The 17102-nt window shown below is 39.2% G+C and overlaps 1 protein-coding gene across 5 annotated transcripts in view; it reads right to left on the bottom strand.

Annotated features, from left to right (window-relative positions):
* Positions 1-10913, bottom strand: part of GLRA2 (glycine receptor alpha 2) — a 177932-nt gene extending 167019 nt beyond the window's left edge. For 2 of the 5 annotated variants that reach the window (XM_080652521.1, XM_080652520.1), the window contains exons 1-3: positions 10280-10782; positions 9353-9421; positions 8031-8164 (exon numbers count right to left, since the gene is read on the bottom strand). In XM_080652521.1, coding sequence (XP_080508647.1) covers positions 8031-8164; positions 9353-9421; positions 10280-10347 — 271 coding nt within the window. In that variant the 5' untranslated portion in view covers positions 10348-10782. Of the gene's footprint in view, positions 1-8030; positions 8165-9352; positions 9422-10279 lie in introns of those variants that run through there. The other 3 variants (XM_080652522.1, XM_080652523.1, XM_080652524.1) reach the window with 3 other exon arrangements.
* Positions 10914-17102: the final 6189 nt, after the last annotated feature.

The following is a 17102-nucleotide window of genomic DNA, read 5'->3' as shown; positions in this document are numbered from 1 at the left end:
CTACATGGGTACTGGAAATATGGGGGGGCACTTTGTAAAGTATGTGATTGTCTAACCAATATGCTGTACATTTGAAACTAATACAAAATAATATTGAATATCAATTGTAACTGATAAAGATAACAAAAATTGTCATGAATATTCAGGTTCTTGATGTTCTAAATACCCAATTTGACAGAGCTGCTTTGTAACATTAGTCAAATCACGTCATGGCAAGTCTTAGGTTCTGTGTCTCTAAAATCTGGTAAATGTAGTTCTTGTTTCTTGAATAATAAAGTATATCTCTATAAAGTTATTGCTTTCTGGAAACACTAAATAATAAAGGGAATTCTTATGTTCTTCCAATTTTCAAAAATATAAATAAAAACTTAAATTTCTGTTTACCACTGTATGCTTAGCAAGTAACAGGACACCTGCACATATTAATTTTTCACCAGTTATTAAAGGAAAAAGCAAATGTGTGTTTAGACTCAAATATAAAGATGTAAATCTTTACATATAATTTTTGTGTCCACATGTGTGCTACTTGACAAAAATGTACTCTATTGCTTTGACAATGCATGGGCATGTAATTTATTTTTCCTCAAGAAAGTGGGAACCGCCTCCCATCAGAGAAAAAGATGCAATAGAAAACAAGACTTATCCAGTCATAGTCATGATAAATGCCTATTGAGTTTCCATATTTTGACTCAATCCAGGATTCTCTTTTGCACTCTTGGATGAATATGTTAATAAAACACAGCCACCATTTGGTGTATTCATGCTCATAAGGGAATGTTGAGTGCATAAGCCAGAGCATGAGTCAGAGAGTGCCCAGCATCACTCTTGTACTTGCCCCATGACCACATAAGTTGGCTAGCCAGACTAGACTCCAAGAGGGTCACCTAGTGACTTTATTCTTAAGAGTACCACACTTAAGAGTACCACTTAGAGACCTATTCCTTTTGGTCATGCTCTTTCTTTAGTGGGTTTTATGTGGCTAAATGTGTCTGCAATCAGTCACAAGTGTCCAGAGTAGCCCTCTCAAAAAAGAAGTCAATGAGCAAATGCTGCATGTCACCCTCAGGACTGCCTCTTTTAAGAGGTGTTAACTCCTAGGAGAACCCAGAGTGCTTCCAATGACCTTGTTATTATGAGGTTAGGTCAACTATATTTTCATTTTTAAGATCCTATTCCAAATGTGTCTGATCTAACACACCAAGAAAAATATCCAACACCAGCAAGAAAAAAACTAATGACTTTTTGTCACTCTAAATTGGCTTGCCCCAGCTGGACACATCATAATATCCAGTCATTAAGGACCAATATAACCTGATATCTAAGCCATTATCTTTTTAAAAAAATAAAGTCTCAGATTATCAGCAAAATGGGCTAAATTGCCTTTCAGGATGAGGAGGAGCAAGAAGCACTATAGAATTCAGGATAAATGTTCAGGCTCTTTCAATAATGAAAACTCAAGATATGATGTTACCCAGAATCAACTAAGAAGCAATACAATACATTCTCAAAAACTAAGTTATGGTTTCCCATTTCCAGTGCTCTTAACCTTCTATGTTGTAGAGACCACATGTTCTTTTAAAAATACGTATTCTAAAATAGGAAATAAATTCAGCATATTTGTGCAACAACCCTTGCAACGGCAGAAACTGCACAAGAAAATACATCAGAAATGACAGTCATATATCTTCATGTAAATTTAAGGTTCTTTCTAGGACCACATGAAATTAGTTCCATGTCTTTTTCTTTTTTCACTTAAAGAGTCCAAAAACAATGAGTGATTCGATTTGAATGGATAACGATAGGTCCTTTCCATAAATGGCTCCCTCTTTGTTTCATATTTAGGATTAGAAATAGCCCTTTCATGTTGAAAATTTTCTCACCAAACTAATAATGGGAGAACTAGCTGAGTCTCATGTTATCTATGTTTTTGTTACTGTATTTGAACTCTAAGATGCTAGAACTTTTCAAGACTTTTTTTCATTAAAAAAAAAACGAACAGTGCCCTGACTGGTGTGGCTCAGTAACTTCAGTATTGTCCCATGCACTGAAAGGTTGCTGATTTGATTCTAGTCAGGGCACATGCCTGGGTTGTGGGCTTGCTACCCATAGGGGACATGCAGGAAGCATCTATCAATGTTTCTCACATCGATATATCTCTCTCCCTCTCCATTCCTATCTCTCTAAAATCAATAAAAACGTATTTTTAAAACATCAAACAATTATAAAGACCCAATTGCCATGAAAGGTAAGCTTTGATAATATATAGTCAGTGTTGGTTAAAAGGAGAAATGGAGGACTAATAATAATAATTCAAATTATTTAGGTCTTCCTACTTCAAAACAAATCTATTAGGTGCATAATCTCCTTTGATATTAACAACAACCCAAATGAGTAACAAAGGCAGAAGAAAACCTGAGGTCAAAAGTGGCTAAGTCAGGACATGAACCTGGGTTTTCTGGATCTATGTCCAGGGCTCTTTCTACTATACCGTTCTGTCACCACAGAATGAAAGACATATTCCACTAAGGTGAACTTATTGGAATATACTTTACTAGAGTGTGTTAGAATGCCATGGATGCCTCCTTCTTTAAAAAAATGTTTTTATTGATTTTTAGAGAGAGGGAGAGAAAGAAACATAGATGAGAGGGAAACATTGATTTGCTGTCTCCCATGCACCCCCCCCCCCCCGCCCCACTGGGGATCGATCCCACAACTGGATATGTGCATGTGACCTGACTAGGAATCGAAACTGTGACCTCTTGGTTCATGGGTTGATGCTCAGTCACTGAGCCACACCAGCCAGGCAAGATGCCTCCTTCTTGATGCCACTTGAAATCCCTGACAGGCACCTTGTAGGCCTGTAGTAGTAGCCTACTATATATAAATGTATTACTTGGTGTCCATCCAGAACACAAAATCTAAAATAAATTATGACAAAGTGGACTTCATATATTAAAAAAAAAATCTCCATAAATATCATCCCTAAACAATATCATTCCCTTTGTTATCCACAGCCTTTCTTTTCAATAACCTTTTCTCCTCCTTTTATCTCCTGTTGTCTTATTCTAAAACTAGAGGCTGGTGCATGAAATTCATGCACGGGCGTGGGGGTGTGTGTCCCTCAGCCCAGCCTGCACCCTCTCCAATCTGGGACCCCTCGAGGGATGTTCAACTGCCCGTTTAGGCCTGATTCTGGTAGGATCGGGCCTAAACGGGCAGTCGGACATCCCTCTCACAATCCAGAACTGCTGGCTCCCAACTGCTCGCCTGCCTGCCTTCCTGATTGCCCCTAACCACTTCTGCCTGCCAGCCTGATCACCCCCTAATCACTCCCCTAACAGCCTGACTGATGCCTAATTGCTCCCCTGCCAGCCTGTTTGCCCCTAACTTCCCTCCCCTGCAGGCTTGATCACCCCCAGCTGCCCTCCCTTGCAGGCCTGGTACCTCCCAACTGCCCTCCCCTGCTGGCCTGATTGCCCACAACTGCCCTCCCTTGCAGGACTGGTCCCTCCCAAATGCCCTCTCCTGCTAGCCATCTTGTGGTGGCCATCTTGTGTCCACATGGGGGCAGCCATCTTTGACCACATGGGGGCAGCTATCTTGTGTGTTGGAGTGATGGTCAATCTGCATATTACTCTTTTATTAGATAGGATAGAGGCTTGGTGCACGGGTGGGGGCCGGCTGGTTTGCCCTGAAGGGTGTCCCAGATCAGGGTGGGGGTTCCCTTGGGGCATGGGGTGGCCTGGGCCAGGGGCCTGTGGTGGTTTGCAGGCCAGCCACGCCCCCCAGCCCAAGTGGAGGCCCTGGTATATGGGATTTATTTATCTTCTATAATTGAAACTTTGTAGCCTTGTGCAGAGGCCAAGGCAGGCCAGGGCTATGGAAGCTTGGCTTCCTCCATCACATGGGGCAACTCAAGCCTCCTGCTCTCTCCAGCTCTGTGGCTGCCACCATTTTTGTTGGGATTTATTTATCTTCTATAATTGAAACTTTGTAGCCTTGAGTGGAGGCCTGGGCTGGCCAGGGTGTGCAGAAAGCTTGGCTTCCTCCATTGCCAGGGAAACCCAAGCATCCTGCTCACTCTGTGGCCGCAGCCATCTGGGTTGGGTTAATTTGCATACTTGCTCCTGATTGGCTGGTGGGTGTAGCTTGTGGGTGTAGTAGAGTGATGGTTAATTTGCATATTACTCTTTTATTAGATAGGATGGCATTACCCTTTCAGGTGCCTCAAGGGTACTGCTACTTTCTGTACTCAGGTTAAATACTTCTAATACATGAGAGCATTTTACTCTTCATATTAATATGTGATCTACTAGGGTGATCAAAGAAGTGATCACACTATGTGGCTACATTATCAGTGAGAAAATCACTCTTTCCAAGAGTCCCTACTAGATGGACATTTGTGTTCAAGCCACCCCCTACAAGGATTGGTAAGCACAGCATTTGAGTTTGACATTTACATGGCTACAGACAAGAGAATTTCCAAGGGGAGAAACCTAAAGACCTTTAGTTGTTCTAGAAGGGTATATATTTTTATCTGAAACACCTCTTGAGCTGATATCTCCTTGGGAAATGAAGGAAGCCATATTGCATGCAAATGTAGGTTTTAATGTCACACATGACACTTTCAGATTTAGGTCTCCAGACATGGGGTGAGGGGTGGGGAGAGAATAGTGTGCATGGCATGCACAAAGAAGTGAAGTGAATAATTATCTCCTGGCTTTATCTTTTCAAGATCCTATTCCAAAATGAATGTGATAGTGAAATGTATTTATTCATATTGGGATAAAACTTAGGCTATAACTCCAAGTTAATTTAATTTTCAAAGCAAATCTCATTACAATAGATAAAGGCTTTGTTTCAAAGACAGAGAATTAGAACTAATGCATTTTGCTCTGGTTTGAGCATTTCATTTGGCTTCTTTAAAAGCTTAATGTTTAAAGTGGCATTTTCAAGATACAATAATACTGACAAAGGAATAGCTGATAGAATGATAGAATAACATCATGATAAATCAACTGACAATGAGACAAAACACCCAAGTGGGGAAAAAAGACTCATCTGTTGGCATAAAATCGATATTTACCATAGTTTCAAAACCAGGCACACATAGCTTGTGTTTTCATCTGAACTGAGGATTTTGAAAATTTATGTTTTAACAAGATCTGGCCCAGGTCTCTATGGATCTTATAGATGTAATGCAATTGGCAACTCTGACTCATTACTTTGTTTATACACTTATGCTTCACATCAGAAAAGCTATTTTCTCCCTATAGCTTCTAAGAATGGCTCTCAATTACAGACCTAAGTCTGAATCATGTCTCAGCTTCCCTTTTCTAGATTACGTCCATCTTCCTTCTTGTATGTATCCCCATTATGACATCTTTCAGAGTCTATCAGGGACATTGAATAGACATGATATATTTTACTGACTTGAAAGTATGAAGGAGACATGCCTTCCAATAAGAAAAATTATGCATATGCATTTCTTTCTCCCTTGCTAATGCATGGCAGCAAGGAAACAGAGAAATGTGCTATTATTTAGTAAGACTTCTAGAAAAGCCATTCCCTTTGCCTCAGCAGCCCATATCTGGCTCTTGCTTTTATTTTTGTGGCCAAATATTGCCCTTGTGTCTTCTTATTAATCATGATCATTTCCTCCTCCTCCTCCTCTTCCTCCTCCTCCTCCTCCTCCTCCTTCTTCATCATCAGTATAAATAATAACACTTCACTGCCCTCTCAGATGTGGTGTAGGGGTGGGCAGATAAAACATAAGTATGCTAAAGAACCATATTAAACATAAAGTTTTATGGGAACACTAAGGAGAGATAATTGTTTTTTTCTAAAATAATGAGGAATGTTCTATATACAGGAAAAGCCAAGATCCTAAGAGTAACGAGAATTGTGGGAACTGTTAGATAATTGATCTGTTATAAATTGTCTGTGTAAATAAAATTTATGAAAGAGTATCAGGGTTCATTGAAATGAGGATATAAAGGGAGAGAGAGACAAAACTCAGTGATGTCCATTAATAATAGTGTCTTAAATTATATCCACATATTTCCCTCCTATAAGTCTTTAAGCATCCTGTGTTCAGGTCTTCAAGTAGTGGATAGATCTCAAAACATGGCCATACTTTGCTATCCTTGATATTCCCCTTATTTATTTATCCTTTAGAATAATGAGAACTGTCACTTCCAAAGGGTGACATCCCCAGAAGAAGCAGAAAAAAAGCTTGCATATGGAAATGATTGTTCATTCTATATGGTCACTTAAAGTAGCAATGGCAACATGGATTTTTATTACTCTCTGTACTTCTATCTCCTTTTGAAGAATTATTCCTAGAAAATAATAATAACTGCTATTGAACAGGATGCTCATGAATTTGAAACAATTTTTCATCTCTGCACCTTCTCTATAAAGCTTTCCATAAATAGCTTAATAGAAATCATCTTTTCATTTGTTGGAAACCTGTAGTATTTTATCTGTACTTCCTAATGTTACTTAACTCTTAATTACTTTACATCTGTATAATAATATATAGCTTATATCATTATATTTTATAAATATTCATGTAACATCTAATCTCCTTACTGAAATTTTTTATGGTAGCACCCAAAACTGTGTCATCTTTCCACTTCTCAAAGCATGCAGGAGTTAGTATTTTGCATATAGTTCAAATTCAACAGTTATTGAATAGCTAAATGAATAAATGTATGAATGAGCAGTCCCATTGAAAGTTGATTCTTGACTTGTTACTCATAGGATTTTGTTTCAAATATTGACTTCCAAAGCAATGATCACAAAATTAATATGAAATGGGATGAATATGAAAATTGTTTTCAGGAAAATAAGCTTTGAACTTAGTTCTGTTGTCTCTTTTGGAAATACCCTATAAATAAAAAACATGTTTTATCAAAATTCTAATGTATTTCTTTATGAAATGTGCCCTTAGCTGAGTATATTCAGAGGTGTAGCATTTAAAGAAGAAATGAATTTAGAATTTAATTTTTATGCTCACATTTGCTAATAATAAAAATTAATCAAAATTCAAGGAAAGCAATCCAATTAAATTGCTAATAAGCAGAACCAAAGCAATGCATGGACTGTGACATAACATCAAGAATATTATAGGTTTCTCCTCTTATAAAATATTATAAACATTTCACAATGCATTAAATGAAATTATAAGATAAAATGCAGTTGCCATTTAAAATATATATTAAAAAATTAAAGCATTTAAAATACGTATTTAAAAATTAAAACATTAAAAATAATCCAATTATTAGTGATTGGTTCTTATTACAGTATTTTTCTGATTTAGAATAAAAATAAACCAAATAGTTAAAAAGTAATTTCTTCAGATTATCAATTAAATTTTTGTAATGTTCAACAATAATGCCAAATTTTTTGGTTTGTTTCTAATTGAACAAAGAAAGTATTGTCTTTGACATGTGCACTTTATAATTCTGTTATCTTCTGTGTTAATTTCAGATGTCAAATAAACAATTAGAATGTTCAAACAAGAGGAAATCAAAATTTTCTGATGTGGTATTAGAGCCTCTTCTCACAATATTTAAAAATGAGAGAGGCCTGAAAATGTGTAAAATGGCATGTTTTACACTGAGATTTAATCTTTACTTTGGGAATAGGTATATAAAACCCAAACCAAGGATTTTGGTGTAACCATTGAATTTTATGAGTCCTGGTAGGCATTCATACAAGTGAAGCCCATCATTTGCTCTTGTATTCATTTCCAATTACTCTCTTACTTAAGAGAAAATAGGGAATGTGGCAATAATCTCTGACATTAGTCTTCTTTGTGAAATAGAGCACAAATGAAAGTTTTCAAAAGTTGCAAGCAACATGTAAAATTTAAGCTATTAAGTAGACGAGTTCAAAAGAATCCCAAATTGAAATGAATGCTATACTTGTTTCCATTTTATAATAAAAAGACCTGAAAACTTTTTAAAGAATATTTAAATGTTTACATTTCCCACAGGCTTAACATAAGTTTAAGCAAAACGTACCTTTAAAATTTGGTCTGATTCTTGCATCATATCCTGATGTCCTTCCCATTAATTTGTCCAAGAAATCTGAAGGAGATAGGGTCTGCGAAGGTTGTTTTCCAGACCTGGAGTCATGGTCTTTGCAGAAAGCCGCCCTAAGCACATCATTGAATATTTTAGCAATAATTCCATTCTCATTGCCTAAGAACTAATACTCAGAGAATGTTTCACATGTTTTGTAAATATATTTGATATGTTACTAAGAAGAAAATAAATTACAAACTCTTTGGTCAACTTCTGGTCTAGAGTTAACTTTAAATGATGAGAGGTACAAATTCTGAGTCCTATCTCCTAAGTTTTCAAACTTCAGCCATACATAAGATGTTTAAGATGAAACAATATTCATAGTTTTAGAGTGTAGATTTTATGGACATATAGTTGAGGATATTTCTTTCTAGAGTCAACAGAGAAATGAAGATGATAACTTCTAAAATTTAGGTGTTTGTCTTAAAATCATTTCCTCATGAATTTCAAAAAATTCTTCCAGTATTTTAGCCCTTAAAATAAGTCCTCTACTTTTTATAAGAAATATAGGCAGAACAAAGTAAGCATGGACTAATTATCCCATTGCTTATTTTCTCACCTGCTAGATTCTTTTCCAGCTATCAACTATTAATACTTTCCAATGTGATGTCTAAAAGAAAATCTTCACTTGGAAATTTAACTTCATTCTAAAATAGGTCAACAATGAGCATGCCTGTACTTCTATTATTCTATCAGTTGTTATTTATACATAAGCATTTAAATTGTTGACTGGAATAAAGTATTCATAGAAAAGAACTTTTAAATTATTTTCTCTTGAATGATCAAAAATACTGAATGTTGGTTGGAAAATTTTTATTTTCCTTAAAGGGCTTATAAAAAGAGCATATTTAGTTTGTAGTGGAAATGATTTATTTCACAATATATAGTGGTGACTGAATGTTGATTTCTACCCTGAAGAAATTTTACAAGCTTTGTTTTCAATAATTTAATAGTCTTGTTAATTTTATAACTAAAAAAATTACCGCAAAAAATTACCACATTCTTTCCAGTTTTTCAAAGAAGTAATATTAAATATAAGTGCAAAGATGATATAAACATTTGGTAGGAGTTAAAAAATTGATATGATCATCTAGAAATACTCACATTCCCATATGCAGATCATCTGATTAATCAAGTACTATTTGATTATGATGGTGGTGGTGAAGGTGAAGGTGAAGATGATGATGATGATGATGATGATGATGATTCTAATAAAACCCAGCCTACAGTTTTTCTTAATCATAATAGGAGGTGTGAACCTGAAAGGAACGTAGTGGGTTTTCCCAGTACTCAGAGCATTGCTGCTATATGTTTCATTTCTCTTGGTTCTGTGAAAAAATACCATAAAATTTGGTGAAAATTAAATGAAGAGTTCTACACTTTGTTGTATGAACATCTATCTATCTTTCATTAGGTTGGCTATTTTACTTATTGGTAATAATCTGATATTTTGAAGTATCAATTGATTTGACAATTTTTAAATTACGTAGAAAATGCAAGCATGCAAATAATGATTTCTCACTTATTTTAATTATTCATAGTCTATTTCACATGCATACATAAATACAAAGATGTCATTTTAATTACATTTTGGTAGGCAATCAATTTCAACTATACTGAACAGTAGAATATAGTGGCAAAATGTGATTTGAAATGTTACTGATGTTTCAAGAAATTTCCTGAATTGTAGTCCTCATAGTATGCATCTAGTTGCTGAAATATAATAGAAGTCCCAAGTTGGCTAAGAATTAGGGTTTTTTTAATATCTCATATAAAATGAGCATGATCTTGGTATATTAATCCAATCACTTCCACCATATGAAAAGTATTGCATTCGATAATCCTTTTAAATGACTTCCAGAAGAATTTGAAAGCAAAAAATTCACCATTATATAGAAATTTAAAGAGCATGCAACTCATCAGACTACTTTAATATCACATTGGCTGTGAAAATATGTTGAAATGCATAGAGTGGGGTTATATATCATAAAACTTGCCTTTGTGAAAATTTACACCCCTCCCACCATAATTAAGCTTTTTAAAAGAACAAAAGAAATCTAACTCTCTCCCATAAAATTAAAATAATATGGTCTGGGGCATAGGAAATTGAGAAAAACTGTATGACATGTTATCTTTCAAACAGTTTTCATGTGGAAAACATCAACATGCAAAGTCTTTTCACCTACCTGAAGTGGTTTGTCTCTAAGAAAAATGCAAACAAGGTTGTCAAAATGTTCACTAGCTGCCGGTTCATTCCTGTGTCTGTGATCTTGTGGAAAATATCCCCGAAACGATTCCAGAAAGAAGCTAGGACAAAGTATCTGTCTATTGTCCAGATTCAAAACCTGGCAGGAATCTAGTTTCCTTGAAAATCAGAAAGAGATCTGGGTTTGTATAGTTTGCTGAGAAAAAACAAAGTGCCAGTACTAAGCATCGTGGTTAGGTCAAACTGGGCTCGGGACCATCAGTTAACCCAGGAAGGACAAAGCCTTAGAACTGATGATCCCCCCAGCTGCTTTCCCTAAATAATAAAAATGCTGCTACCTTAATCGCATCACCATGCAAAGGGGGCTGGTGACAATGCCATGCTGGAAGTCTGGTTGCTGTGGCTTTTAAGTCCTTTCTGTTTAGCAAATCCCCTTTCTCTAGAAAATGTTCTCTTTTTAAAATAAGTTGTAAATGAGGGAGACGAAAGGACTCTGCGAGCTGGAGTGGGTAGGGAGAAGAGGGCAAAAATGCTGAGATCCTGTGCTGGAATGAGGGCTACAGAAAGAGACGGAGACGTGATCTTACCCAGCCTATAAATTTCAGCACTAGGACAGCTTCTAGCTCTGAAGTGCGCATGTTTCCTTTTTCAGTCGCTTGGGGCGGGGGTCGGGGAGAGGCATTCAAGAGGGGACATGTCTGTCATTCAAAGGCAAAGAGTGACTGCCCACTCAGCTAAGGGGTGCTGAAGGGGGTGCGATGACAACCAAGGAAGAGCAGAGGTCAGGGTAAACTGAGTGGGTGAAGGAGAGGAGGGTCTGAGCTCCTCCTGGAAATGCGAGTCTGTCGGTGGGTGGGCGGGACAGGAGTTTGAAGCAGAGAAGAGAAGGGAATGAGGTCTAGGCGTGGGAAAACGAAATTGGGGGAAGCACAAAACAGGATCTGGAGTACTGAAATTATAATAGGGGAGTGGGTTGCCCACTCTTTATGAGTTGAACCTGGAAGCAAAGGGGAGTCCTGTGCTGAAGAGCAGGGGATATTTCCGTGGCATAGAGAAGCCCGTGTGCGGGGAAAGATACGTGGGGATTGATAAATTAATTTAGAAGCCCTTTATACCTTCCTCACCCCTTGAGTGTTTTCGTTTGATTTTAGCCGCCTGTTCCAAAGTATCTCTTTACCTCTCTACTAGGGAAAACCCCTTCCGCTGAGTTTTCTTCAGTGGCTCAAAATCCTTGGGCATCCTCTTGAAGTTTCAGATTTCTAGAAGAAGAAGAAATACAATGGGCCAGAAGGGGGCAGTAGCAATCTTTTCCTGCCCTGGTTAAAGGTTAAAGTAGGGCTCCACGTAAGAAATGGAGCGAGGAAGTGGGTTGTTTCATCTGCCCATTCCAGATGTTAATCACTACGGAGGGTCATGTAATACAGTGAAGTTCTTCTAAATTGGCTAAAGAGTCAGAAAATAGCATGACAGGTAATCTTGCTATTTCAAATTAAAATTATAAATATTACTAATAATAAAAGAGGAAAGGTAAATAGTTCAGTGCAAGTAATTAGCAGCTTCTGGTAAGGGGAACTGAAAAAATGCATGTTTAACCACGAGCTGGGTGAATAAGCTACTTTTTGTCTGTAAAATTACCTTGTTAGTCACCTTGGCACCCCACTGCAGGTCTTAATTTTAAAAAAGAATATGATTAATTTTTTAGTCCATAAATGATGAACCAAGATCAGTTTGAATTTCATAGCAGAGTAACAAAGAATTTCATATTTTTAAAAAGTAGAAAAAATTTATGAGAAGAAATTGTGAGTTCTTTTCACCTTTTAATGTTAATATAAATCACTGAGAATCTTGTTGAAGTGCAGTTTCTGATCTAGTAGGTCTGAGGTGGTGGTTTGAGATGCTGCATTTCTAACAAGTTCCTAGCTGAGGTTGATGCAGCTGGTCCACTGATCACACTTTGAGGAGCAACGGTCTGTACACCCTTTTATTGGATTTCTATCCCACCAAGCCAGTGAAAATATAGGAACTTCTCCTTAATGAAAAGCAGCAGTGCCCAAGCATTCTGCTTACATACAAAATCAATTCTTTGAGATGTGTTCTCTTAACTCTCAAAGCCCAGAAAAAGTGATTCAATTTAAAAGGAAGACAGTGTAGTGTAGTGTGAGACATCTCTGGACTGTATCTTCAAATCTGTTCACTTCCAGATTCACCCACATGAAAACTCTAGACCTGATTTTATCCCTGCAGTCCTGACCCCAAAAATAAAATCAATTCCAGTTGGTGTTATGGGAAAAACCACACAAGATTTTTATGCTCAAGATACTTTCCAAAAGTAATATATAATATATATATATATATGTACATATATATATGTACATATATATATATGTACGTATATATATATATGTAAAAGTAGAAGAAAATGATTTGTTCCAAATTGATTTGAGGTTGTAATGATGCTCAAAGTAATATAGTCTTTGCAAATAATTTCTTTCAACAGCAATCTGGTTATTAACCAGGAGCAGGGTGGGTAGGGAAACCTGTGACAAAGGGACACTCTGGCTAACAGCATGAAATTAACTATTTTAGAGTTGGAATGAACTTTAGAGAGGATCTAGTCTAGCCTCCTCATTCTACTTCTCAGCTCTCCTCCATTTGGATTCCAGCTCTGTAAATCCACAGAAATAGCTCTCACTAAGTCTGCCACTGAATTCCATGTAACTAAAACTAAAGGATATTTTTTGTTGTCATCTTACTTGACAGTTCCATGACACTGAACACCTCGGTCTTTTTTCCCATTTTTTTTAAAGTTTTATTTTATTGTGGTAAGAACATTTAACATATCTACTTTCTCAACAGATTTTTTAAGTGTACAATATTGTTAGCTATGGGCACAATATCATGCAGTGGGTCTCTAGAGCGTATTCATCTTGCACCACTGAAATTTTATACCTTTTGATTAATAGCTCCCCACTCGCCCCTCTTCTCTGTCCCTAGCAACCAGCACTCTGCTCTCAAAGTACTTTCCTCCCTTGACCCTGTGATACAGTGAATTCATGGTTTGCCTCTTGGTCTATCTCTTTGGCAGACATATTCTCTTCTGCCTGGCTTATGAAAGTTGAATTTCCTAAAGGCTATATTCTGGGCCCTCTCTTCTTATACTATACTCACTTACTAGTATACAATATTATGCCCATCCATAACTTCCAATATCCTTTTATATAGATGATATACAAATATGTATTTCTATCCAGACCTGTACATCCAACTGTTCCCTATACAATTCCTGCTGAATGTATCAAAGGCTCCTCAAACTCCACATTTCAAAATCAACCCTTTACTATTTCATCCAAATGATGTTTCTATTCTACTGTGCCTGTTTCATTGTTGCCAACCAAAAACCAAGGCATCATCTCTAAGACTCCCTTTTCATCATCCACCATATTCAGTTCTTCACCAAGCCCTATTGATTTTATCTCTCAAATATTTCCAAGATCTGTCCATTCTCTCCATCTCAACCACTATGACTCCAGTTGACCTATCTTTATTTCTTGATTCTATTGCAGCAATAGCTACCTTACTGATCTACCTGGACCAACAGCACATTGTCCTTCACCTCATTCTCTACACTGCAGCCAGAATGACTGTTCAAAAATCCAAACCTGATTATGTCACACTTCTTGATTAACATTATGACTCTCCAGTGATCTTTGGGTAGAACAAGAAAATGTAACATGACCTAAAAGCTCTACAAGGTCTGGCCTGTGCTTACATTATCCTTCATCTCATCCCCTACTCATCTCATTTCTTCCCCTCTAGCCATATTGGCCTCTTTTTAGTCCCTCATGCTTGCCATGTTGCTTAATCCCATGGCATGCTCATGCCTCCCATTTTGTCTTGTTCACTTTAGCTTATTTTTCAAATCTCTGCTCAAGTGTTATTTTCTCAAGAAGGCTTTCCATGACCTGTGTGACTCTATTAACTCTCCCTATTATATGCTCTCTTAGTACTCAGCAACTCTGATTCAAAGAGCTGGTCATCATTGCATATACACTGAGTGGCCAGATTATTATGATCTCTGAACACATAATAATCTGGCCACTCAGTGTATATTCTATATAATAAAAGGCTAATATGCAAATTTGTTCCCTCGACCAGGAGTTTGACCAGCAGGCAGTCCAGCCAACCGCCCATGCCCGCCCCACCCCGCGGCCAGGCTGGCTAGACCCCACCCATGCACGAATTCATGTACCGGGCCTCTAATTATATATATATATATATACACACACACACACTAGTGGCCCAGTGCATGAAATTCGTGCACATTAAAAGGGGATTAATTAGATGAAATAATTTAATATTGCTATTTGCCCTTGCTCTATAATAGAAGTGTCAGAGATGAAAGAAAATTAGTAAAATGTATATGAAAAACTTCCTCCTGTCAGAGTCTGGGGTGCACCACGGGACCCAGAGTCAAGTCCCTGCCCACCCACATGCAACTCAAAATCGCGTGAGACCCAGACCCGGCTGGCCCCCACCCCCATTGGGCTAGATCCAGATCTGGCCAGTTCCACCCTTGTCAAGCCCCACCGGGCAGGGGACGTAGCCTCAGGTCCCCTAGCGCAGCACCAGGATGGGGGGCGTGGCCTGAGGTCCTCCAGCCCAGACTGGGGTAGGGGGCATGCCTTGAGGTCCCCCGTCAAGCCCTGCCAGGTGGGGGGCATGGCCTGAGGTCCCCCATCAAGCTCCACCGGCAGGGGGGTGCAGCCTTAGGTCCCCCGTCAAGCCCCGCTTGGGGGGGGGCACGGCCTGAGTTCTCTTGACCCAGCACTGGGGGTGCACCTTGAGGTCCCCTGTCAAGCCCTACGGGGGCAGGGGAGGGCGTAGCCTCAGGTCCCTGCTGATTGCTTGTTAAGGCTCCTTATGGGAACTTGGCTTCAGCTGTGGGTGCAGTCATCATTGTGATGGAGTGATGGTCAATTAGCATATTCCCTCTTTATTAGATAGGAAATATATATAAAATTAGAGGCCCGGTGCATGAAATTCGTGCATGGAGGTGGGATTCCCTCAACTCAGCCTGCACCCTCTCCAATTGAGGACCCCTTGTGGGATGTCCGACTGCCATTTTAGGCCTGATCCCAGGGATCGGGCCTAAACCGGCAGTCAGACATCCCTCTCACAATCTGGGACCACTGGCTCCTAACTGCTCACCTGCCTGCCTGATTGCCCCTAACTGCTTTTGCCTGCCAGCCTGATCACCCCTAACTGCCCTCTCCTGCAGGCCTGATGTTGCCCCCAACTGCCCTCCTCTGCTGGCCAATTTGGTTCTGATTGGTTGGTTCCTATGCCAGCGTCAAAAACTTCACCTCCTAGGCAGCCATTGGCTCCCCACAGCACCCAGATTTGGTTCTCATTGGTCGGTTTCAATGCCAGTCAGTGTCAAAAGCTCCACCTCCTAGGCAGCCATTGGCTCCCCACAGCACCCAGATTTGGTTCTCATTGGCCGGTTCCTATGCCAATAGCGTCAAAAGCTCCACCTCCTAGGCAGCTATTGGCTCCCCACAGCACCTACCTTTGGTTCTCATTGTTCGGTTCCTATGCCAGTCAGCGTCAAAAGCTCTGCCTCCTAGACAGCCATTGGCTCCCCATAGTACCCACCTTTGGTTCTGATTGGTTGGTTCCTATGCCAGTCCGCATCAAAAGGTCTGCCTCCTAGGCAGCTATTGGCTCCCCACAGCACCCACCTTTGGTTCTCATTGGTCAGTTTCTATGCCAGTCAGCATCAGAAGCTTCGCCTCCTAGGCAGCCATTGGTTTCCCACAGCACCCACCTTTGGTTCTGATTGTTTGGTTCCTATGCCAGTCAGCATCTCCAGGCCTATCTCTGGGCCTGATCAAAGAGGTGGGGCTTAACAGCAGCCCCGGTGGAGGCCGGGAGAGAAAGAAAAGCCTGGCTGCTGGAGAGGATCAGAAAGAAAGAGGGAGGGAAAGAGAGAGGTAAGTACACTGATCAACAGCTTCCACTGAGGCTGCAGATCAGACCCTGACTCCCTTTCTGGGTCTCAGCCACCGGAGCAGTCAGTGCTGGGTCGCCAGGCTGCAGCTGGGCAACCCAGCGCTGACTTCCGGATGGTCTGCCTTTGGTCTCAGGCTCGGCCCCTTCCCAAGTCCCAGGCTTTAAGTTTTGGAAGCAACCCCCACCCCGCCCCTCCAATCACAGGCTCAGCCCCTCCGATGGCCAGCTGGGAGTGACCTGGGTGCCAAGGAGGTTCCTGGGACCCAGGTATGTATGCAAATTAACCTCCATCTTTGTTGGGTTAATTTGCATACTCTGATTATCTGTGGGCATAGTGGAGGTACAGTCAATTTACATGTTTCTCTATTATTAGGTAAGATATATATATATATATATATGTGTGTGTGTGTGTGTGTGTGTGTGTGTGTGTGTGTGTGTATACACACACACACACACACTGAGTGGCCAGATTATTATCCGTTCAGAGATCATAATAATCTGGCCACTCAGTGTATACATGTGTATGATTAATTGCTTAGATAATGAGCTTTGTAATGGACAGAAAAACATTTGTTTTGGTCCACTATTGTATCCCCATGCATTCAATGATAATGACAATAATCATAATGGTATCAATGCTGACTAAGATACAATATTTAAAATGCACCCAGAAGTACTACTTAAACAAAACAATATACTTAAATATATGTAGTTCTGTCAAAAATTACTTGTGAGGAAATGAACAATTTAAGAACTATGGTTATTTGAAAGGAAACCAAGCTCAGTGGCTC

This window comes from Plecotus auritus, assembly GCF_963455305.1.
Source record: "Plecotus auritus genome assembly, chromosome: X".
NCBI classification, from domain to species: domain Eukaryota; kingdom Metazoa; phylum Chordata; class Mammalia; order Chiroptera; family Vespertilionidae; genus Plecotus; species Plecotus auritus.
Note: the sequence above shows the minus strand (reverse complement) of the source record. Positions and strands in the feature narration are given on the sequence as shown.